The sequence below is a fragment of the Gymnoscopelus braueri genome (genome assembly GCF_963280865.1).
Source record: "Gymnoscopelus braueri genome assembly, chromosome: 17".
NCBI lineage: Eukaryota > Metazoa > Chordata > Actinopteri > Myctophiformes > Myctophidae > Gymnoscopelus > Gymnoscopelus braueri.
Genome location: NC_137617.1, coordinates 18,407,999 through 18,431,189, shown reverse-complemented (window position 1 = coordinate 18,431,189; position 23,191 = coordinate 18,407,999). Strand labels below are relative to the sequence as shown.

The following is a 23,191-nucleotide window of genomic DNA, read 5'->3' as shown; positions in this document are numbered from 1 at the left end:
TAAAGAAAATGGAACGTGAAAGTGTGTTATATCCAAATATCAACATGGCCACACTGACTTCTTTTGTTATTTATTTAAGACATGTAATAAATACACTTTGTATAACTGGGATACAATTTAAAAAAATGACACATCTTAAGTGGTCTACAACGTTTTTATACTTTATATTTAGATGAGCATTTCTTACATTACATTTTTAATAAGATTAATAAAATTGCTGATTCACAGATTTATCCACATTGTGTTGTTAATATGTCATTGAAATTTGCAGCTCGTTAAAATGTCAAGGATAGCTGTTTAAATGAATGCTATTAATCACAGTATACAAAATGAAGAGATTCTGTATACTAGTAGTATTACATAGTAAAGACTTAGTGTTGTCTACCTGAAAATTATCTCACATTGTTTTAAACAGTAGGAAAATAAACAGTATCAGGTGTGTTTGAGTTCAAAAGAATAGTTTAAATCAACAAACAAAGCAACTCAATACATCAAATCAACAATAATTCAAGGACTCAACTGTTTTCTTCACTGAACAGTAGAACGCCTGTCCATATGGAGTTTTTGATGTGTCTTGAGGTGACTCGACTGACTGAAAGTTTTGCCACATTGTTGACAGCCATAAGGCCTTTCACCTGTGTGGATTCTCTTGTGTTTATGCAGGTTACCAACATGATTGAAGCGCCTTCCACAATGTAGGCAGCAATAAGGCTTCTCCCCTGTGTGACAGCGTTGGTGGATCTTTAGATTCCCAATCCTGTTGAATGTCTTCCCACATATATTGCAACTGTGACTCTCTAGTCTTTTCCCAAAACTGGGTTTCTTGATACCTTGAGCCAGCTCACTATGGCACTCAAACTGAAATGAATCTGCAAAGGTGCTGAGACCATCTGTATTTATGTAATGCACCATGCCAGGAATCTCTGTGTTGTCTGTCATGGACTCAGGCATGCCAGCATTTTGCACGGTTCCACTTTCCAAATCTCCACACATGAATAACTGACTCTGTTCCAAATGTTCATGCGAGGCTGAATATGGAAGTGGTGCGGACTCTGTTTTTATCATTGGGAGAGACGGGGGGCTCATAAGGTTTCCAGACATTTTGATTAATTTCATTTGTCCCACTGAATTATCTTGCTCATCATCTAGTAGTGAATGACTTGTGTAAACTGTCAAAGCTGCGTTGGTCACATTTGAGATTCTATCATGTTCTCCTTGTTCAACTAGTGCAATTATGGTGCTGCAGTCGACCGCATGTGCATGTGCAGTTGCTGTGCAGTTCAGCTCCCCTGAATTGAACGGTTCCATCTGAAGCGCATTTGATTTTGTCTCTGTGAGGTTTGGATCATGTCCTTGACTGTTTTCTAATTGAGGCTCCTGCTTCAGTTCATCCTGCACTGGTTCATCTTGCCTTGCTTTATAAGAGGACGGTGGGAGAGGAGCACATTTATTGGCTGTAGGAGAGAAAGTACATCATGTTGATACTCGAAGAGATGTGCAAAAATTAAAATGTGAAAATCGTATCAAAATACATTGTTTCCGTACTTTCTGAATTCATTGTTTCTCATTTGACTTTTTATTGTGTTTAATAATTGTTTGTTACCATCTAACCATACATGTCTGCAACCAAGAATAATTAAAGGTTAAATATGATCAATTAGAGCAAGTAGAAATAACGATTACAGTAATTAAGCTCACCTTCATTGGCTTCCCTTAACTCATCTTGCAGTTCCTGAAGTCTTCTTTTCAGACTCTCATTCTCTCTCTGTGTTCTGGCAGTTTTCTGCAAGTACTCTGATACAGTCTCTTTCACCACCTCCAGAACCTCGTGCACTGCTACAGTGAGCAACTTTGTCACACGAGTATTTAGACGCTCAAGTTTAGACATCCTAAAATGACAAAAACAAAACAAAGAAACATCTTTATTATTGAGTGTTAGTCACTGTTTTTAATTCCTTAATGCTGGTTGAGGTATTTCTCTGTAAGAAAGCAGCACATTTGGAAAACAACACGACAAGTATCACACAAAACGTTCTTAAGTTTAAACATATATAGTACAAGTCACATTACGTGAATAGAAGATTTAAAGGGCAAGACCACTTTGGTAGAAGTTTGGGTTGTGTAGTTACCTTGCCATGATATAACTCCAACGATGGACAAGAAATCAAAAATAATTACTCCAGTGATTAGAAATTGATAATTCAAAAATATGCTCCTCATTGACGTACATTGTACACTGAAACAGCTCTCAAAGTCACTATTTTAGCTCATAAACGAACGCAAACAAAGTTGATTCAGACAATATAGAACATCACCAAACCCAGTACTGTTTGTTTTTTTGATAAAAATATTGACTTCCTGTTGATTTTGCCATTTCTATTATGAAGAAAACCCGGACTGGATCCATGGATCCGGATCTTCAAATAGTGAAATCAACAGGAAGTTAACATTTTTATCAAAATAAAAACAGTACTGGGTTTGGTGATGTTCTATATTGTCTGAATCAACTTTATTTGTGTTTGTTTATGTGCTAAAAGATTGACTTTGAGAGCTGTTTCAGCCTACAATGTAAGTCAATGAGGAGCATATTTTGAATTATCAATTTCTAATCGATGGAGCAATTATTTTTGATTTCTTGTCCACCTTTGGAGTTACATCATGGCAAGGTAGCTACACCCCAAACCTCTACCAAAGTGGTCTTGCCCTTTAAGTCATTTAAGTCAGATACAGAATGGAACAGAGTATGATGTTAATAAGCACATAATAAATCATGATGTTCTATGTAGATCGAGTTGTACTTCAACAATTGCATCCTGAATCATTGTGCATACAGTATCTCACTAAAGCAAGTGACCATGGCATCACAAACATATCTGTGCTTACACAGATTAGAGTGAATCATTACATGTGCTGGTCAAACATACAGGTCAGATAAGAGTGAATCAGAACAGACACAGATGCAGGTCTATCAGATACAGGCAATGCAGCCAAAATATATTATAACAGTCACCTTATGTTGCTAATTTACCATGTTCTATGAGCCCTCTGTAAGAGCTAGCATTTACAGCTAATTGGACACTAGATAGATAGATAGATAGATAGATACTTTATTGATCCCCGAGGGGAAATTCAGATATCCCATAGCTCATACAGGCAAGGTTAGTTAAAAACACATCACAAAAAAAGGGGGGTCACAGGTTAAAACTGAGAGAAGACAAATATAAAAGATATATTATGAAATAAGCATAAAAAAGCATTTAAAAGGTGTCACTGGGAATAAAAATCATCCTTTGTCATTGTCATTGCACATAGACCCATAAATAACTAAAAACTAAGACCATTAGTCCATTAGTCCAGTTCATAGGCCTAGCGGCTGGTCATGGAGTTGAAGAGCCTGATTGCTGTTGGAACAAAAGTGTTCTTAAAACGATCGTTCTTGCAGGGCAATGAACGGAACAGGTCCTTACGACTGCTTTTTTGACCTGCCAGGATGTTGTGGAGAGGATGACCCACATTGTCCATTATGGCCCTGCTCTTCTTGTGTATATGTTACAGTATGATTGGAGAACCAGTATGATTGAAGAAAGCGCGCTCGTTTTTACCACCCACCCAGCACTAGAGGGAGCCACAAGCCAGGCTTGTGCACAAACATATATGGCCACACACACACACACACACACAGTCACACACACACACACACAAGCGCACACACACGCGCACGCGCTCATGCTTTTTTTGGTTTATTGAAAACAGGACTGTTTAGATACTTTTATTGTGTTCTGGCTTTTGTTTTACTTTCTCCCTGACTGACACACACACACACACACACACACACACACAAAAGACAGGTCTGCGTCGGCGCATCAAAGCGCATCAAAGCCCCGACTCTCCGCGTTCTCCTTCTCCTCCTCCTCGGAGGAGGAGAACGAGAGAAGGAGAGAAAGAGGACGGTTTATTACGCGAGGAGGAGGAGGAGGAGGAGGCTCCTCTTCCTCGCGAGCCTCGCGTAATAAACCCCCGCCTCGCAGCGCCGCGTCCTCCTTCTCCTCCTCGCGAGCCTCGCTAATAAACCTTGTCTCGAAAAGCCCCGCCTCGCCCCGAAGGAGCCCCGTGCCTAAAAACGAGCGCTCTGTCTTCAATCGTACTGGTTCTCCAAACGTACTGTGACATATGTATCTCTCCACCACAGCCTCCAGTGAGTCCGGCCTCTCTCCCAGTACTGAGCCCGCCTTCTTCACCAGTTTGTTCAGCCGCTTAGCATCCTTGTCCATCACACTGCCTCCCCAGCAGACTGCAGCATAGAACAGGACACTTGCCACTGCTGACTGGTAGAACATATGCAGCATTCTGCTGCACACGTCAAAAGACCTAAGCCTCCTCAAGAAAAAGAGCCTGCTCTGTGTCTTTTTATAGACAACATCGGTGTTCAGAGCCCAGTCCAGGTTCTCATCCAGGTGAACGCCCAGATACTTGTAGGACTGTACCTGCTCAATAGCTGTCCCTTGGACGTTGACAGGCTGAGGAAGAGCGGGCACTAAGACTGCTCTGTAAAGTGGAGCTAGTTTCTTATGCCTAACGCTAGTCACTATTTATTTATTTCCCCAAACGACAGTCACATTTCTTAGCTAGTGTTAAACGTCAACAGTAATATTGTTTCTTAAACCTACAGATATAGAAACAGTACAACTGATGTCATATAACAATGGGAAACTGTTGAGATAGGCCTACTGTGACAGACAGCACTCTAGATTTGTTCATAAGTCAGTGGTTTCAAACCTGTAAACTCCATTACTATCAACTAATTTATATAGGGCAGCCCAATTTCACAGCCTACATTTCAGTGGTGGAAAAAAACTCACATTGTTTACTTAAATAAAAGTATCAATACTGCAATGTATAAATACTCTGTTACAAATAAAAGTCCAGAATCAAAAAATGTACTTGATGTACAAAAGTATTGGTATAAAAATATACTTAAAGTACAAAAGTAAAAGTACTCATTATGCAGAATGTTCCATTTCACAAGTTTTCAAATGTATAACATTTCCATTTTCAAATGGCCGAAATGTATAAAGGGCTGAAGAGGTTAATGTAAGTTTTGTAACAATAATCAAAATCTACAAAGTAACTAAAGTTTTCAAATAATTGTAGTACAATATTAAGTACAATATTAGCCTTTGAGATGTAGTGGAGTAGAAGTAAAAGCTAAAAGTACTGAAAATTGTAAATACTCCAGTAGAGTAAAAAACCCTCAACATTTTACTTAAGTACAGTACTTGAGTAATGTACTTAATTACTTTAAACCACTGCAACATTTACACATTTTCCTGATTTCTGATGGCAGAATATAGTAGAATGGTTTAAGTTTTAATGCAGTGTTTCAATGGCTTACCTTGCTGGCGAGCTGATCCGTTTTCTTTCAAAGTGCTCTTGGATCGTTTAAAAGGTTGCTCAACACCACCAGGGTCAAAGGATCAGTTCCCGTGCATCTGTTTGTTTAGCAGCTCGAAACTTTGGACATCTAATGCCAGCAGAACATTAAAACTTCAAATGAACTTAAACCATTGGAGCAAGTTTGAAAGATTACTTGGAAGCAAAGGACGTGATACATAATGTAAATAAAAGAGATGACCCCGGAAGCACAAGCGCAACTACTACCAGGAATCGGTTGCATTTCAAAATAAAAGTCTAGAATTTTATAGTCAAATGGTTTTGGATTCTCTGTAAACAGTGGTTCTCAAAGTGGGGTCCGGGGACCCCCAAGGGTCCTTGGAGTTCCCCAACAAAATGTGTTACCGTGGCTATTTAGATATACAAGCAGATATAGCAGATATACAAGCTCACTTCGTGCCACGCTGCGAGCTTGTATATTAGCTTTTTTTTTTTTAATCTTTTGAAACTTGAATATTTTTTAAACATAAATCTTCTTTCTGGGGGTCCATGGCACAAAACCTTTTTAGATGGGGGTCCGTGGCCGAATATATATCAATTTGGGGGTCCTTGATGTGAAGAACTTCAAGAACCACTGGCGTAAATCATTATCCATCTATCCATCAATCCATCTAAACATTTTGCAGCAGCAAAATAGAAAAGGGGAATTTTCCTGCACTTTGAAGAATAAAATCAGATAAATGTATTGAAGAATAAAATAAATGTTTTGTTAATTCATGATGAATTAAGGTACATCATGAGCTGACTCGTGATGCAACCAGAAATATGTTTGGAATTAATCCTTTTTACTGGGCCATATTTCCTTTGTTATATTATATATTCTGAGTGCATACAGTATTAGACATTATACACATCTCATGTAATTCTTATCACTCCCATCTCATCACACTATGGCTAGGGAAATGTTTATACTCATAGTTTAAAAACATAAAAAAGATCAAACATGCAGCTTGCTATGCTTTAAAGACAGTGTCATAATAGGCACACCTCAATGATGTAATGATGTTATTTGAACACACTGAAACATTTATTTCGATTATATACAAAAAATACTCAAGCTCAAGCACATGGTATTCACTGACGATCTCGCATGTAGAACATTTTTTACAAACCAGTATAGCATTGTAATTTTTTTTTTAAATAAAATATTAGTAAGACGTGTGCTTTGAGTTAAAATAGGCATAACTAAAAATAAAACAAATAACTACATGGCTCAATAAATACAACTCAACATGAATTCAACAACTGAGCCTATATTCTTCGCCTTCCTTTTGCATCTCTGTCCATATGAATTCTGAGATGTTTCTTCAGGTGACTTGACTGACTGAATGTCTTGCCACATTGTTGGCAGCCATAAGGTCTTTCACCTGTATGAACCCTCTTGTGTTTCTGCAGGTTACCAGCATGACTGAAGCATCTTCCACAATGTAGGCAGCGGAAAGGCTTCTCCCCTGTGTGGCAGCGCTCATGGATCCGTAGATTCCCAATTCTGTTGAAAGTCTTCCCACATACAACGCACATGTGGCTGTCATCCTGACTGTTCCCAAAGCTGGGTATCCGGATACCTTGGACCAGCTCAGGATGGCATTCAAATGGAAATGTGTCCACAAACGTGCTGAGGCCATCTGCGTTGATGTAGTGCACAAGACTAGGATTCTCTGCATTGCCTTCCATGGGCTCAGAGATACCACCATTCTGTGCTGCACTGCTCTCAAAATCACCACACGATGAGAAAAGCTGGTTCTGATTTACTTGTTCATGTGAGGATGAATATTCCTGTGGTAGCTCAGGCTCGGTTTTGATCACTGGGAGAGTGGGAGAGCTTGAGTCGCTTCCAGGCTTTGTGGAGTGGTCTTGGTCAGTGTCGGCCAGCGAACGAGTCATGTAAACCGTCAGGGCTGCATTGGACACATTTGACAACCTCTCCTGATGCTCATCTTCACCTAGTGCAACCATGAGGCTGCAGGTGTCCGTTTCTAACGACGTATGTGTCAACTCCTCAGAGTTGCTTTTTTTTTTCCTTAGTCGTTTCTTCCAGTTGACCTTTGGCTCACATCTACTATCATTTTCTGGTTCGAGTTCATCTTGCCTTGTTGGTTCATCTTCTTGCTTGGTTTGAGTTGAAGACTGATCAAGAGTCTTGTCTGTAAACAAAGCACTCAGTGAGTAAACCATAATGACTAGTGCTTGACTGATCGACAAGTGAATTCTCTTGAATAGTGTTTCTCAGCTAGTGAATTAAGACCCCAAAAAGTGAGTCACAAAACATTCTGACAAGAGTTGTGGACAAAGAACCACCTCTGAGAGAGTACATTAACATTTGGTCATGGTGAATGCAAGAATTGTCTCCCAAATTCAATGGCAAACCAGAAAACTATACAAGTTGGGTGAGGTGCAACATTGAATTTCTCTTATAAATATTAATCACCAACTTTTGGTCTTAAATTAATACACTCAAGACAACTTAGTGTTTCCATTCATTGTTGGTTATAAAAATGAAATAATTCAGCTGTGTAACGATGAAGAACAATGGCTGCTAACCTGCATCGTCTCTCCTTATGTTTTCTTGCAGCTCCTGCAGTCTTCTCTTCAGACTGTGGTTCTCTCTCTGAGTTCTGGCAGTCTTCTCCTGGTACTCGGACACGGTCTCCTTCACCACGTCCAGGACCTCCTGCACGGCCACCGTCAGCAGCCTGGCCACACGGGCACTCAGGCGGTCAAGTTTCGACATGGTTTACAGTTATACTGATGCGCAGCTGGTGAGTTGATGGGAATCTGGGGTTGTGAGTGTTTCAAGTAATAATCGGCAGATGCTGCGACATATGACCATTCAATGATCGATGGCTCGTACTCGTAGCTTTAATTTCAGAGGAAACCTGAGCCCGACAGACAGCATTGGCACGTGTAAAACCAATGTTTGTTTTCATAACAACCGCAACGGGGTGTCTAGTGTTCTGATTTGTAAACATAAAGTTAGCAAGCCGTCTCATTTATCCTTTAGCAGTGTATCTGGACAAAACATTCGCGTGACCCCGGCCGCATATAGCCTAGCTAGTGCAATCTGCGATGGTGCCCCACAAACCAACCACTCTTTTTCACTTTTATTATGGTGGATATGAAGAAGACCCGAGAAGATACCGGCCTGTCGCGCCGATATCCTCGCGGGAGCTGTAAAGAAATGGCCCATAATTTTTTTCTCCCGTATTTAATCGCAGTGCCTTGTGGGTAATGGTGTTCTTATGATCCGGTGTGGTTGGTTAGTTAGTTGCTGCACCCCGCCACCATCACACACATGTTCTTCTGGGGGGCTTGTGGACAATTAAAACAAATGTTAAATAATATTGAAAAATACAATTCAACAGTGTTCAAACAGTCTCACTGTAACCTACCGTAACTTCAAACATCATCATTCAAACATCTGGCTTCAGCACCTGATGTTTCTGTGTGCTTGATTCATCTTTATCTCAACATGTTTTTGATTGATTGAATACTTATATATAGGTCTGTTAAAAGGATTTTAAACCCAAGAAAGCGCTATGGCTTGTTTCCATTGGGGTTCTGTGTACTCAATTCATCAAAACATTTAATGACAGACAGATATACAATACTATACCTGCAAAAACATAATATAAACGAAAATATGTACAGTAAACAGTTTTTTTTGGGGGGGTGGGGGGCTTCAGGGGCCAATTCCGAATTGCAGCCACCTCTTTTAGAGCAGTTTTGAAGGAGAGTAAGGATTCACACTTTTTTATGACTGTTGGTAAGGCATTCCACATTTTGGTGGCATAGCAGGAGAACAAATGTTAAAAACCTTGTTTGAGCCAAGTCTGGGTTGAACGTGTTTTGTGGAGCTCCTTCTGGCGTGATTGTGGACGTCTTTGAAGTAGTCCACAGGTACATGGATATATTTGTGGTGTAGTGTATCTTGTAGACTAGGCCCATTGCAAGTTGCTGTAGTAGTATGTCCTCTCTACCCATCCCACGCTAGCAAAATGAGCAGGGGTTAGATGAGTTGTAGTAGGTGTGAGGCCAAGTAGTAGCCTGGCCCTGACCAGTTTGTTTTGGGATGTCTGGAGCCTTGTTTATAAGGCTTTTGTGGTGCCAAGAGAGGTGCAAGCATAGTAAAAGTGACATTTGATGAGTGCTCCTGCTAGAGTCCTCAATGTATTCCTACTGACCAGTGAGGAGATCCTGTACAAAAATCGTATTCTTTGGTTGACTGTTTTGATTACTTTAGTTGCCATGTTTTCACTGGAAAGATTTGCCTCTAAAATGCAACCCAGGTAGGTAATTTCCTCTTTTCTTGTGATCACATTGTCACCCACAAACTGTACAACACATACTGTAGTGTTGTAGACAAAAACAGGCTTCTAATGCTGGGTGCATTTTTTAAGATAGTGATAGAGAATAGATTAGGTGCGGTTAATGAGTTATATAAAATCAATGTGTAAATGTAATGATACAAGAAATTAAGCATATGGGAAAGGAGAAGAATATGTATTATACGCTTTTATTTTATTTTACCTTGAGTAGGCTATTTGTAGGTGTAACCATATCCTTGCAAAAAGGACCGCTGTTTGTGAAAACCAAGCTCTACTACTTCTAAGCACATTTTCATTAGCAATAATGTGGACCAAAAAACATTAATTAAAGGCACTACATAACATAAATAAAATAATTGTCTTCATTCTTTATCATCAAACATGTATTTTAATCCATCTTGATTGAGAGCAGAGCATTCAAGTTACCGTTTGATGTTATTTATTTTCAACTTCGAAGTAAATGTTAATTTATCCATTTGTAACTATATGTGCAACTACTCTAGAGTGTACACATTACATTAGTACATTCTCAGAGTTAAATGAAGACTTAAATTGGTAGTCAACAAAACAACAAAAATGGTCTATATCTTTCTAAAATGGTGAAAACAACAGATTTACAATCTCAACAGTATATAGGGCTTAAGTGGTTTAAGGCTATTTATTAGTGCTGCCGTCTAATAGGTCAGCAATTAAATGGTATTGTGAATTGGATTCTAGTCTTGCAATTTAATTTCATGTTTAAAAAACTAGAAGTAACCAAAGGTTTCCTAGTAACATCAATTTGAACTCAATATAGCAAATATATTTTATAGTGAATTAGAATGGAAGCAGAGGCCTAGTGTAAAGTGCCTGTAGATCAAATGTCATATGCTTGCTATACCCCAGCATCCGTATTGTGCGGAAAGCTTTCGCTGAAAATAGCAGATCGACAAGCTCACATCATGTTATTGTGATCATTTCAATAACTTTGCCTTAAAAATATTTTCATACTGCATTGCCTACTTCTGTTAGAAAATGAGTTCATGCTGAAAATTATCAATCAACCTAATAGAAAACGGGCATAAACACTTGTGGTGTCAGTAAATTAACTGTTAAGCCCCGGAGAAGACCGAGAAATACTTTTATAAATTGAAGGTATTCAGGTAGGAATTGGAACAGCTGTCCCTTTGAAGTACCTCCCTCCTGTTAAGTTGTGTAACTAAACAGTGAAATATTCATCTCAAAGTCATCTATATGAGACTGGGTGCAGCTATAATGTTCAAAGTTGTCCTGTGATTGTGAATTTGACCTGTCAGTGATCATGTACAGTACCAACATACAAAGTACCTTGGTTAATATTAAGCTTTTTATACAGTATGGTAAGACTATTACAAAAACAGTGTAATCCTTTTTCAATATACTGAAATGAAACAATAAATTGGCTTAAGAGATCTATATGTGGATATGATTGAGAGCATTCGTTATACTGTATTAAGCTGTACTTAATTAAGCTACCCAATCAACCAATCAATATTAATTTAAGATTGGGTAAGATTTAAAATAAAGCTTAAACAAATTACAACTTGTTTAATTGTTTTTCTTGTGGAGGCTGGGGAGTTACAGATCCAAACTTTCAAAGTTATTTATTTGATATACAGTTCAAATTGTGTGGAAGACTGTACAGTTCAAGAATAACAGTGAACATGGGCTGGGGATCATTTAATTTATTTATGCTGCTATCAATTAATAAAACTTTAAATCTGATTGTAGTTCTAAAATTACAGGCCGACATACATTTCAAATGAAAACATTTCATTATGTGATTAATTATTTTAGATCCAACGTCTGTTTGCTCTGTTAGCATAGTCAGCCCCATGAAAATTATTTCTTTGATACAAATGCCCATAAAGTTCGCAAGCTTGAGATCCATCTGTACAACATTTACTGGTCCTTTCAACAGAATTTGATGAAGACCTTTGCAATCTGTGTGGCACCGACAGGTATAATTTGTTGCAACACATCCCTCATTATCAGTAATAATCTGTCTATTGCAAATATCTAAAAAGAGTCATTTCAAACATAACTTGTAAAAAGATTATCTTCTTTATTAAAGGTGAAGCGCTACAGATGAGTAAGTTGGTGCTTTTTAAAATTACTTGAGTGACTGAAACGTTTTCCACACTGAGCACAGCCATAGGGCCTCTCGCCCGTGTGGTAACGCTGGTGTATTTTCAGGTAGCCGGACTGACTGAAAGACTTCCCACACACTAAACAGCAGTATGGCTTTTCTCCCGTGTGGACCCTGTTGTGTTTTTTAAAGTCACCTGCATGTCTGAAGGCACGGCCACAGAGTGAGCAGCAGTAGCGGTTTTCCCGTGTGAGATGTCTCTGGAATGTTCGCAAGCCTGTTCCACCTATGACCCTCCTGTTTGTGAAAATGTCATCTTGTTTTTCAACATCACTGTTTGTGCTGTACCTACTGGACAGTGGCGCAGTGAAATTGCTACCAACTGCTGGTGGCTCTTCAATGCTATTTTGGCCCAGATTGAAGAACATCCTTGATCCAAAGAGGGCCCCTGAATTAGCTTGAAGAAGTTCTTGGTCTAGTGAGCCCAAGTTTGGACCGCTTGTCCCGGAAACATCATAAAAATACTCTGTGGCGTGTGTGGAATCCTCACCCAATTCAGGCTCGGTCTTGATCTCAAACGAGGCAAGGAGTGAAGGATGAGAACTGTTTACAGAGACAGACTTTGCATCTGTAGAGTTCACATGATTTGAAACTGATGTTAATGTTCTGTCACAAGTCTCTGTTTTAAGGGTTATTGGGTCATCAAACTGACAACTGTTTAAATCAGGTCTGCCCGTCCTTTTTGGCTCAAAACAAGGAATACTTAGTGACTGAACTTTGTCCTCACAGTTGGATGACTCACCAGCACTATCTTTAGGTGAATCTGGGGAGAGATCTTCTGAACTGTCCTCATTGGATGAGATTTCTATTTTCTCTGCCAACAGTTCTTTCTGATGCTGCTTGATGGAACACACCGCCACATTGGTCTTCCATGTTGGAGTGGCAACCATTGGCATAACTTCTGCAAGATAATACAAATGAAAAACAATGTTTATATTGAACAGAAAACCTCACATACACCAGTGGTTCGCAACCTTTTCAGGCCGTGACCCCCCAATAATCATATTTGAACTGGGGACCCCCCACCCTGATAAGCACTGGAATGTAGGAGTTGAGGCATTCAATTTCGTTTGACTCGGCTCCACAGATGAATATTGTGAAAATAGCAGCTCTACAAGCTCACAACGCCTCGCGTAGGTCTTGTAGATCTGCTATTTTCACAATATTTGACCCTTTGTTATATTGACAATTTGGTATTCTTTGTTATATTGACAATTTGGCCAATGTTTGACCAGTTTTACAGTATATTTTGTTGATGACTTTTGATTCAGTATTTTTTTATTTATTTTTTAAGTTTTAAAAGTCCTTAAATTGTAACTTCATTGGGGGGGTCCCCAGATGACAATGAAGTTACGACCCACAGGTTGAGAACCACTGACATGTCACATAAACCATCTGTTGTCTTTCTTTTTACCCTTGTTCTCTCTCTTCAACTGGTCTTGGAGTTCCTGGAGTCTTCTCTTCAGACTGTCGTTCTCTCTCTGAGTTCTGGCTGTCTTCTCCTGGTACTCAGACACGGTGTCCTTCACCACCAACAGAACCTCGTGCACGGCCACAGACAGCAGCTTCGTCACCCGGGCATTCAGACGCTCTATTTTGGACATCCTTTTGGACTGGCGCTGTCCAATTCTTTAGCGTATCGTCGATGAGCCGAGCATGCAGGGAGGGGAGCTCTATAAACCGCTTCCCTCTGTCATTAGAACAGGTTGATAATGTTGTTGCATCAACGCCTTTAGCATCAAATACACTGGAATCCTGTTAAGAATGGAACCGTATTCTTTGTGGTTTTTCTAATAATGCATTTATAACACATCTTGTGCGAATCCTCGCTGGAGCTTTGTCGTCTGGAATCTAATGTTGCTGTGGTCTTATCGTTGGTGTGCAATACAACACCAGTTGAGGAAAGTTCAAGTTAAAATAGGTTTAAATGGAAGTGTTGGTATTTATCAAATAAATTACCGTAGGAGTTGTTCCAACACAACAATCTGACTGACCGTATCGTATCTCGACAGCTTTCTTCCTGGTCCAGGTTTACGTTGCCCCGCCCCTCTAACTGGTCAGAGATCAGCTTCTGTGTCTCCTGTCCCCTAATAATCTGGATCCAGTCCTGTGATCCAGGCATTTGCTGTACAGTTCCCAGACCAGCTTCGAAAGGCAGCTACACCCAAAAAAACATCCTTCTTCTGCAGATACACAGATGTTTAATGTTTTGTCGCCCTCTACTGGTGCACCATTTGAGTACTAACCTTATTTTTAACTCTATGGTACTAATATGTTATGGAGCGAACCTTTTTAACCACTTAAACCCCATATGGGTAACCGGAGTCCCTCAGGGCTTATTACTAGTGTATTTTCGTTTTTGTGGGGAAAGCGGTCGCTGAAAATAGCCACCGTCGCGTTGTGAGCTTTACGATCTGCTATTCTCCACAATACGGATGCTGGGGTTTAAGTGGTTCATTTCAATTACTGTGAGTGTACAAATGGTACCACATTTGTTTCCATTTGTACAGTCTCAGAGTTACACACCTGTATAGGTTTCCCCCCCCCCCATTTGCCCTGAGGGTCCCTGGACTCTTTGAGAACCACTGTTATGAAGGATTCTTATAGACACTTACCCAGTAACCAGTTCCTCAGTTTATTTTGCCTTGCGTAAACATGGAGGACATTTCAGAGCAGACCAATTAATTAATCAGTCTTAAATAAACATTGCACTGCCACCTCATCAGCACCACTGACACAGACAACCAAATGTTGATTTTAAGCGTTACATAATCCAGCATTTCGTCCATCTATTTTTTTCTGATGGAACATATAGAAAATCCTTATAGGATCACCATAAATGGCAAAACAAAAATGGCAAAACAAACTTTTTTTTTCTCCCAATATGGCATTTTAAAAACTATAAACATTTACATGTCTCAGCACATTCACTTGGGTCTTATAATTTAGTCTGTATGAATTTACAGCTGTCCCTCTAGAGCCGATTCCTCAAACAGACCGAGCAAATTCTTCTTTGGTTCAAAGCTATAACGAGAGAAGACCTCCTCTGTCTGGACCCTGTAGCGCGCACGTCGCTGTGAACCAGAAGAGCGTGCGCAATGCCTGCTGTGCGAGGAGTGGTCGCTCAGGTTATGTGCTCGTGACTCTGTGTGCGTGGGACTCAGACTGGCTGTCAGGCAGGATCCATTGGAGTTGATGTTGAAAGGGGTGTGTTCCAAACTGCATGAGGGCGAATGGCCAAAGCCAGAGCCAGTGGGTGTGTGTGCAGGACTGAGCATCATCGGTGATAGCGGGATAGGAGTAGAAGTGCTTCCAAGCCTGGATTTGATCCTGTTGAGTGAAGGAAAATTCAAACATGTGAGCAAGACATTCAAGAGAAACAAGTGGTCCAGACTCCAGACATCAACTTATATAATAATAAGTAATTTTTTCACCTCATTATACTAGCTAGTCTATTACAGTGGTTCCCAACCCTCTTTGGATCAGGGCTCACTTGAAAATATAGAAAGCGTTCATGGCCCACACATCTGACCACTGAACACGGGAGCCTATAATTGCGTTCTGAGAACGTGTTTAAAACCAAAACATTGTAGTATACATACACTACATTGCAGTATAAATTCCTATTATTCGGTATTGCAGTGATGACACATTTTTCAAGGTTTTAAAAAAGAAATACCACAATACATAATTTTTTTACATAACTTCTCTGTCAGGTGGAAACTTTTAATGTTCAAAACTTACTTTTACTTTTCAGAGGATTCATATTCAAAAATAGCTGAAGTAGCAGATCTACAAGGTCAAAACGTGTTGCTTCGCGCCGTGTTTCGAGCTTGTGGATCCGCTGCTTTTGATATTTTTGTGTGACGCTGTAGTATGATTAAGTAGGGCATTAATTTACGAAAAAACACAAAAGGTTAGAATATGGAGATAAGAGGTTTCTGCCTGACAGCAACGATAACTTTTTTTATATTAATATTATAATGTCATTAAAATCATAGTGTTTTTCCAATGATTTGGGGCTCACTTCCAATAATACCCTCATGGCCCTACACGTTGGGAATGTCTAGCCTATTGTATTCTCTCTCACCTGTGTGCGAAGGTTGGGGAGCCAGTTGGATCCAGTGTAAACACATCTTCAGCATCATCGTCTAGGCTGCCTGGGTCAGTATTTAAGATGCTAAGGGCCAGTGTAACGTCTCTCTCCCAGCTGTCCTTTGGAGGCGTGCAGGGCGCTGGGGCTGTCCAATGTAGAAACGGCAAGTGAAGGGATGACAGCAATCTCCAACCAACGGAAACCACAGACTACAAGAGAAAGTTAAAATGAGCAAGTCAGAGAATTAATTAAGGCTCAGCATCTTTGTTAGATATTCCAAAGGGGATCAGTTGATAAGTGGGTTTTATCTTTTCAAACAACTGTTCTAGGACAGCGATTTTATAACTTTGTTTGCCTAAGGCACACACCAATGGGCAAGTCAAAATCTCAAGGCACACCTGTATTCATAGCATCTCTACAATCTCACAAAGCGTTGTGGTTCCAAGTAATGAGTTGTGAGCTTGTAGATTGGCTATTTTCACTATTTCTTGAAAATGTTTGGAAAAAAAATTTAAAATAAAAAAATTATAGGACCATTTTCATCTACAATGTCATGCCGGAAATAGGGACGGTAGGTTTAAAGTGGATACAATAAAACGTAGTTTTGCATCGTTTTATATTGGGTTCATTGTCACTGAACCGAATATGCCAAAACAAATTCCTTGTATGAACGTTATACTTGGCAATAGAGTATTTATGATACATTCAACTTCATTCACCTGGTAGAGGGACACCAAAGTGAGCATGGCCTCATGGAGAAGTAGAGAGAGGCGTCTCCTCCATCTGTTTCTCCTCACAGAGGGGAGGGATAGAAGGTCAGCGACAGTGGCTCTTTCAGACGGCTCTGGTTCCAGCATCCTCCTGAGCACTGTCTGCAGCTCAGTTGACAGGACTGCAAATACAGATCACAATGAAACAAGTTGCCTAATATAGAGAGACATATGACATATTCTGCTGTTTTAAAGGATCATGCCAGTGTTCTGGCATGTTTAGTTCATGGATTACGACTCACGGTATACTTGAAAATACTGCAGACCATTTTCCAAAACATACTGATTTTGGAATAATTACCAGTGTTTTTATTATTATTATTATATATTTATATTTATATTTTTCAATTCTCCAATTCAAACATTCAGTTGAATCAAGGTTTTATTTGTCACTCACTCATACAGGCACATGTAGCGAAATGTTGATATTAATCCCACCAAATCTTTGCTTCTCTGGCTGACAATTCTGTCTCCCTGCGGGGGAAATTCAGTACTGTGTAGATTAAGCAGGGTAGATCAAGCAGGGTAAGAGGCATCACCCTGGTTCTTCTTGTCGTGTCCACAAGAAAGTCAGTTACAAGGCTTGGCTAGATGTGGCTCAGCCACAGCTGAACACATTGCTGTCCTTTCTTATTACTAGACTGGGGCCCATCGGGCACCGGCCTACTTGGGAACGATGCAAGTTGGGAACGATGGAAATAGGGAATGCATGCCCCACCCTGTTATGCAATTCCTGTTACACCTGTTGTCAGAGTACCCGTTGCATCCGTCTGTCTGTCTGTCTGTCTATGTCTCTTTTGCGCCCATATATGGAGATCTCTGTCGCTGTCTGTCCTTGTCCCTTTTATGCACATATATGGTGATCCCTCCGACCGAGTCGACGCCAGGCACTGCACTGCCAAGTTTTAAGTCGGTCGGACAGTTCTCAAGATGCGTGTATTACAGACGTGATTACAGACGTACTTACGTACGTACATACGTACATACGTACGTACAGAGATTTCTTGCATTTATTGTAAGATACTCTAACTCTGCCAAGTCCGATGCTGTGCAGGGCTGTTCCAGCAGGGGGCATATCAAGAGGTGCTGCATGGTTTGTGGTTCAGCGCTGCAGTCACACACAACTGTCACAGTCATATTTACTCCTTTTAAAAAGGCATTAAAACATTCAAAAGTCTCTGCAAGTTCCATACTGAAATAAATACAATGGTGTCCTCAAAGAAATAAAACAACGGTATGCTTTGGGAAATGGTCGACTCATTTTAAGTACTGTATACTGTGAATTGTAGTAGATGGGCTATACATACCAGACCAACGGTATGGTCTTTCAAATGAAAGGTGTTGTTACCATTAGTAAACTCTGATGGGAGGTAGCCTTGTCTGAGTTTCTGCCAGCCATCTCCACCTGTGGGAACCTCCATATTGCACGCAAGCTCCAAAATAGTTATACCCAGACTGAGAAAAAAATTATTAAGACAATAAAAAGGTGAGTTTTCATCACACAGGCATTTTTGTTTTTGTAATAGCTACAGTTAGGGCTGTCACAATCATGGCATTGAACATCGGAACATATAAGTAAAGAATTTAAATTTTCATTACATGTTTTTCTTTTAGGATTTGTAAACAAAATAATCTACGTAAATAATATACTATGGTTAAAACAGGCCATATTGTCGTTTAATAATATCGTTTTAACTTGCTGAAATAGACGATCTACAAGCTCACAAGCATTGAGAGTTCAACGGATACATTTATACAGACAAAGTGAAACGATTCTGACAATGAACTGCATTTATCTCAAATGATTGCGTTCAGGCGATTGCGACAGGGATCTTTGACAAGGATGTATTCTCACCTGAAAACATCTGCCGCAAGACCATACTCTCCTCTGAGCAGCTCAAGGGCCATGTATCTGGGATCTCCCTCCTGGAGATCGTCCTCCTTCCCTTTCCCTCCTAATGAGACTGCCCCCCTTTGTGGGAGCTCCATCAGCAGCCCAAAGTCCCCCAGCTTAAGACGACCCGAGCGAGTGAGGAACACATTGGCAGGCTTGACGTCCAGGTGGACAAATCCCTGGGAATGCAGGTGGTGCAGGGCTGAGAGCAGGTCACACAGGTAGGACCATGCTGCGGGCTCATCTAGATTGGACAGTTTTAAAACAAATTTAAGTCAATATAAACCCATTTATGCCTTTTAAGCATGCCTGGTGATTTGAAATTCAGACGTTGCTCTTTTATTTCCCTTTCACTATCACAGCAAGGTACGTGTAACCAACAAACACAATTTTTGCTCACTATTAAAACAATTCAGATTAATCATAATCTTGGCCCAGTGGGATGTAGGCCCCCCTCCACGTCCGACTGGGAGGAGGCCCCCAGGCAGACCATGGACCAGATGGGGGGGATTATATCTCCACGAGTCCACGGCCTCGCTGGCCTTGGAATGCCTAGGGATCCCCCAGGATGAAGTGGCTAATGTTGCCCGGAAAAGGGAAGTCTGGAGCTCTCTGCTGGAACAGTTGCCCCTGGGACCCAACTTCGGATAAGCAGTTGAAGATGGATGGATAGTCATGAATATGATTTTATTCTACTTTTCAACATATTGACTACCAACTACGGAAAGCTAAATGATATCTATGCTCAGAAAATGTGAACATTTTGACCCGAATGTATGTGGTTCTACATTAATTCTTGAGCAGTTCTATTCCCCAATCTATTGCTCTTCATCACTGACCTGGGGTAGGAGGCTGGTCCTCAACATGGAGCAGCAGGGTAGTGCAGCACAGCTCCGTTTGAATGTACAGACGGCTACCCTCTTCCCAGGCCGCCACAAAGCCAAGAATGTGGGGGTGTGGACACAGACGCTCATGGTTCCGTGCCTCCTTCACACTCCGGTTCCGGTCACTGTTACCCCTAAATTGATGAACCGAGCGCTTGACTGCATAGAGACGTCCGTCCTCGTGGCTCAGCACCTATGACATAAAACCTTCTGATGAATCTTGTGTGACCTAGCCCTATTTGTATTATGCTATGCTTTGTATATACTCTGTTTCTGTCCAAGTGTCTGTTTAAGAAGAAAGAAACATTGTCTGCAATTAACATTTAGTCATGTGTTATGTCTAAGAGTCCCTGCGACATACTAGTGTCATGTCCAGGGGGGCCTCAGGGCTCGGCAAGGCTTACTTACTTATGTCTAAGAAGAAATGTGGATGGTCTTATTTTGCTTACAAGACCCTGTTGTACCGCGTGGGCAGCGGAATACGGATCACAAGATAAATAGTAAAGACATGAGCCAGACCATGAGTCAGACTGTTGAACAAGACATGAACACCGTCTATGTTTAGTGTTTTATTTAACCTGTTTCTCTTTCCCTTTGTTCTCACTCTACCTCTGTACTCTCTCTTCTCATGGAACGTGCACGGAAAAAGTGAAAACAGATTCTGAATGATTCTCCATCCCTTCTTTTTATAGGATATTTGAAACCATTTCTAGTGAAATAACAGGACTACAAAAGAGGTCTACCTTTCAGCATGAATTCCCTGTCCGTTAAAAATAAAAATAAACATCACAAAACCACTAACTAACCACTACATTGTCACCAGGTCAGTTTAACACATTTCTTGTCTCTCTCTTGTAAGTCTCACCTTGTAGACCTCTCCGAAGGAGCCTCTCCCAAGCAGGCCCAGGTTAGTGAAGCACTGATCGAAGTAGGACTGGTGCTTGCTAGGGTCATAAAGAGAGGTCAGAAGGGGAGACCTACTGAGAGCGCTGGAAATGGGTTTCCAGGGGGTGGGTCGCACTCTGCTTAGCGGAGGACATGGTGGTGGTGGACATCGGGGCAAAGAATATGACAGCTGGACAGGGGATGAGTGGGGTGAGACTGATGTTGAGGATGAGGAGAAAGGCAGTCGTCGTCTTCTTTTGAGGGAGAAGGACTGTTCTGCAAGGGCGAAGTGAGCAGGAAGGGGGAGAGGAGTCAGGGTCACTGTGCTTTCCACTGACATGATGAGGGACTGGTCTTTAGCTGAACTGAGTTGGCTGGTAATGTACAGCCCCTTCTGTTCTTTGTAGGCAGTGAACTGTAACAGAGAGAACAAGAAAAACAAAAGTATTATTGACTAGGGTAAAGGCATTTGGCTGAGGAGGTGAGGACTCAGGTACATAGAGCCTGGCCTATTATAAGAGTTTTGAAACCAGTTCCAGCATTAGATTGGCAGAAATTATTAACAGCCTACAGTATATTTATATATATTTTTTTTCATTTTGAAATTATAGGCCAATACCTAATACTGTACATTTCTTATACCTGACAACAGTTTAGTGACTGACTATAGGCCAAGCCAATCCTGTTTGTAAAATCTGCTTGACATCTGATCTGCCAAGCAGACAATAAGAAATTGCAATCCATTCTCCTTAATAACCAAATAGGTCAAGAAAGTAGTATGGTAGATTAAAAGTGTATTTGTTTATTTGAACAGCATCCCCCATAGCTGATGCCATGGCAATCGGCTAGTCTTACTGGGGTCCACACAAAAACATAGTACAAAACACACATAAAAACAGAACACATTTTGAAGATCCATATTAGAACTAACTTCACAAGTCATGTAAATCAATGAATTTGAATAACTGTCTATATTTGTAGGCTACAAATTGTAGCTAAATTGAATGAGATTCCCCTACATTTTGGCAGTAATTCATCTTTAGTTTGCTTTAAACAGCTCAGCTGGATGTAAGAATAAAACAAATGTGTGTCTGTCTATCTGTCTGTCTGTCTGTCTGTCCATTATGTGTACAAAGTGTGAGATGCCCGTATGTGTGGAATGTGGGTTATCTGAGAGACCATTTTTCGTGACATTGGTAATCAAGATACATTTAACTCACCCTGCTCTTGTAGCGTTAGTTCCTTATTCCACACACTGACATTTAGTTACATACATCAGGTTGACTGACACTGACAGCCATAATCAGCACGAAAAAAAAAAACACTAACGTTAACAATGTTGTCAACAACAACATACATAATGCTAACTGGACAAGCTGGCTAACCTGTCTAGTCTAGTCAGCAGTACCACTACCGTACTGTGTACTGACTGAACAACTAAACACTGACAACTAGTCCAAAAGCAGGACAAAAAACATGTCAACCAGACTAAACGATAGTTGGCTAGTTGGTTAACGTACGTTACGTTGTTCGGAATGTTCAAAAATGGGTTTATATCGCGCGGGCGCACACATGCACACACCCTTCTGAGTTGTCTCTCCGCTCGCGCCAAAACATAGAAGATAATATAAATAGAAGCAAAGCATGCGCACTGCGCTACGTAGGCTACGTAACCTGGACAAAGTTCCTATCGCGCTTGCGCAATGTGCGGAGGAGCTGCAGTGGGAGTTATTACTAGGGTGCTTTTTTGCCTTGTATTCGATCATAAAAGGGACACAGCATAGGTGGGCAATCCGTGGGCACTAGGGACATCTGGGCACCTCGATGTAAAATTGGCAAAACGTTATGCAAAATGTAAAAAATATATATTTGGAAAATGGTCTTAAGTAAATTATGTAAAGTGTACATGATGTGAACATGCACGGTACATCATTATCAGACTTAATTGTATCCTTCAACTTCTTGATTATGCCCCGAAATGACTGGATAGTGGATGCAGGTTTTGTAGCAATTTGTAGCAATTGTAGAAATATTAGACCTTAATTATTTACATTACTTAAGACCATTTTTCAAATATTTTATTTTTTAACATTTTGTTCAAAATAGACCATTTTACATCGAGGTGCCCAGATGTCCCTACAGCCCACCTATCCTGTGTTACCCATTAAAGTACAACGGAATGTACCTTATTTACTCTGATATAGAGGGGGGGAAATATATTTTTTGCAGTGGTGGAAAGTAACTAATTACATTTACTCAAGTAGGGCCTACTGTACTTAAGTACAATTTTGAGGTACTTTTACTTTACTGGAGTATTTCTAATTTGCTAGTATTTTTTACTTCTACTCCACTACACCTCAGAGGCAAATAACATTGTACTTTTACTCCACTACAACTATTTTAAAACTTATTATTACAAAACATAAATTAACCACTATTAATAATGCATTTTCGGCCATTTGAAAATAGCCGATCTACTAGCTCACAATGCCTCGCAATGCAACACATTGTGAGCTTGTAGATCTGCTATTTAAAAAAAAATATATATATATATATATTTTGGTGCTTTAACTACATTTTGACACCAATACTTTAGTGCTTTTACTCGAGTACATTTTGCATGCCTGACTTTTACTCGTAACAGAGTATTTTTTACATTGCAGTATTGATACTTATTACTTAAGTAAAAAACTAATTGGAGTACCTTTTCCACCACTGT

The 23,191-nt window shown here is 40.3% G+C and overlaps 4 protein-coding genes across 4 annotated transcripts; all 4 read right to left on the bottom strand.

The window, feature by feature from the left end:
* Positions 1-53: 53 nt before the first annotated feature.
* LOC308104615 (uncharacterized protein) lies at positions 54-5,597 on the bottom strand. Its single transcript, XM_080455067.1, has 3 exons — positions 5,393-5,597; positions 1,699-1,889; positions 54-1,454 (listed from the first exon to the last, which is right to left on the bottom strand). Exons 2-3 carry the CDS (start codon positions 1,886-1,888, stop codon positions 529-531), a joined length of 1,116 nt encoding a protein of 371 aa, XP_080311193.1. The 5' UTR covers position 1,889; positions 5,393-5,597; the 3' UTR covers positions 54-528.
* A 945-nt stretch (positions 5,598-6,542) lies between these two features.
* LOC308104493 (uncharacterized protein) lies at positions 6,543-8,518 on the bottom strand. The gene is made up of 2 exons (XM_080454928.1): positions 7,993-8,518; positions 6,543-7,595 (listed from the first exon to the last, which is right to left on the bottom strand). Exons 1-2 carry the CDS (start codon positions 8,180-8,182, stop codon positions 6,703-6,705), a joined length of 1,083 nt encoding a protein of 360 aa, XP_080311054.1. The 5' UTR covers positions 8,183-8,518; the 3' UTR covers positions 6,543-6,702.
* A 1,785-nt stretch (positions 8,519-10,303) lies between these two features.
* Positions 10,304-13,960, bottom strand: LOC308104555 (uncharacterized protein). The gene is made up of 2 exons (XM_080454998.1): positions 13,358-13,960; positions 10,304-12,844 (listed from the first exon to the last, which is right to left on the bottom strand). The coding sequence occupies exons 1-2, from the start codon at positions 13,545-13,547 to the stop codon at positions 11,877-11,879; spliced, it is 1,158 nt and encodes a 385-aa protein (XP_080311124.1). The 5' UTR covers positions 13,548-13,960; the 3' UTR covers positions 10,304-11,876.
* A 604-nt stretch (positions 13,961-14,564) lies between these two features.
* pkmyt1 (protein kinase, membrane associated tyrosine/threonine 1) lies at positions 14,565-22,060 on the bottom strand. Its single transcript, XM_080455051.1, has 8 exons — positions 21,693-22,060; positions 20,453-20,887; positions 19,543-19,780; positions 18,665-18,947; positions 18,158-18,264; positions 16,759-16,931; positions 16,034-16,248; positions 14,565-15,273 (listed from the first exon to the last, which is right to left on the bottom strand). The coding sequence occupies exons 2-8, from the start codon at positions 20,810-20,812 to the stop codon at positions 14,904-14,906; spliced, it is 1,746 nt and encodes a 581-aa protein (XP_080311177.1). The 5' UTR covers positions 20,813-20,887; positions 21,693-22,060; the 3' UTR covers positions 14,565-14,903.
* Positions 22,061-23,191: the final 1,131 nt, after the last annotated feature.

Excerpts from the sequence above, each read along its gene's own strand:
- LOC308104555 (XM_080454998.1), bottom strand. The coding sequence starts at position 13,547 with ATGTCCAAAATAGAGCGTCTGAATGCCCGGGTGACGAAGCTGCTGTCT. Across the intron at positions 12,845-13,357 it reads GTTGAAGAGAGAGAACAAGG|AAGTTATGCCAATGGTTGCC; the intron begins GTAAAAAGAAAG and ends ATTATCTTGCAG.
- LOC308104493 (XM_080454928.1), bottom strand. The coding sequence starts at position 8,182 with ATGTCGAAACTTGACCGCCTGAGTGCCCGTGTGGCCAGGCTGCTGACG. Across the intron at positions 7,596-7,992 it reads CATAAGGAGAGACGATGCAG|ACAAGACTCTTGATCAGTCT; the intron begins GTTAGCAGCCAT and ends CTTTGTTTACAG.
- pkmyt1 (XM_080455051.1), bottom strand. The coding sequence starts at position 20,812 with ATGTCAGTGGAAAGCACAGTGACCCTGACTCCTCTCCCCCTTCCTGCT. Across the intron at positions 18,265-18,664 it reads CTTGCGGCAGATGTTTTCAG|TCTGGGTATAACTATTTTGG; the intron begins GTGAGAATACAT and ends TTTTTTTCTCAG. Across the intron at positions 16,932-18,157 it reads CCCATCAGAGTTTACTAATG|TCCTGTCAACTGAGCTGCAG; the intron begins GTAACAACACCT and ends CTGTATTTGCAG.
- LOC308104615 (XM_080455067.1), bottom strand. The coding sequence starts at position 1,888 with ATGTCTAAACTTGAGCGTCTAAATACTCGTGTGACAAAGTTGCTCACT. Across the intron at positions 1,455-1,698 it reads GTTAAGGGAAGCCAATGAAG|CCAATAAATGTGCTCCTCTC; the intron begins GTGAGCTTAATT and ends TCTCTCCTACAG.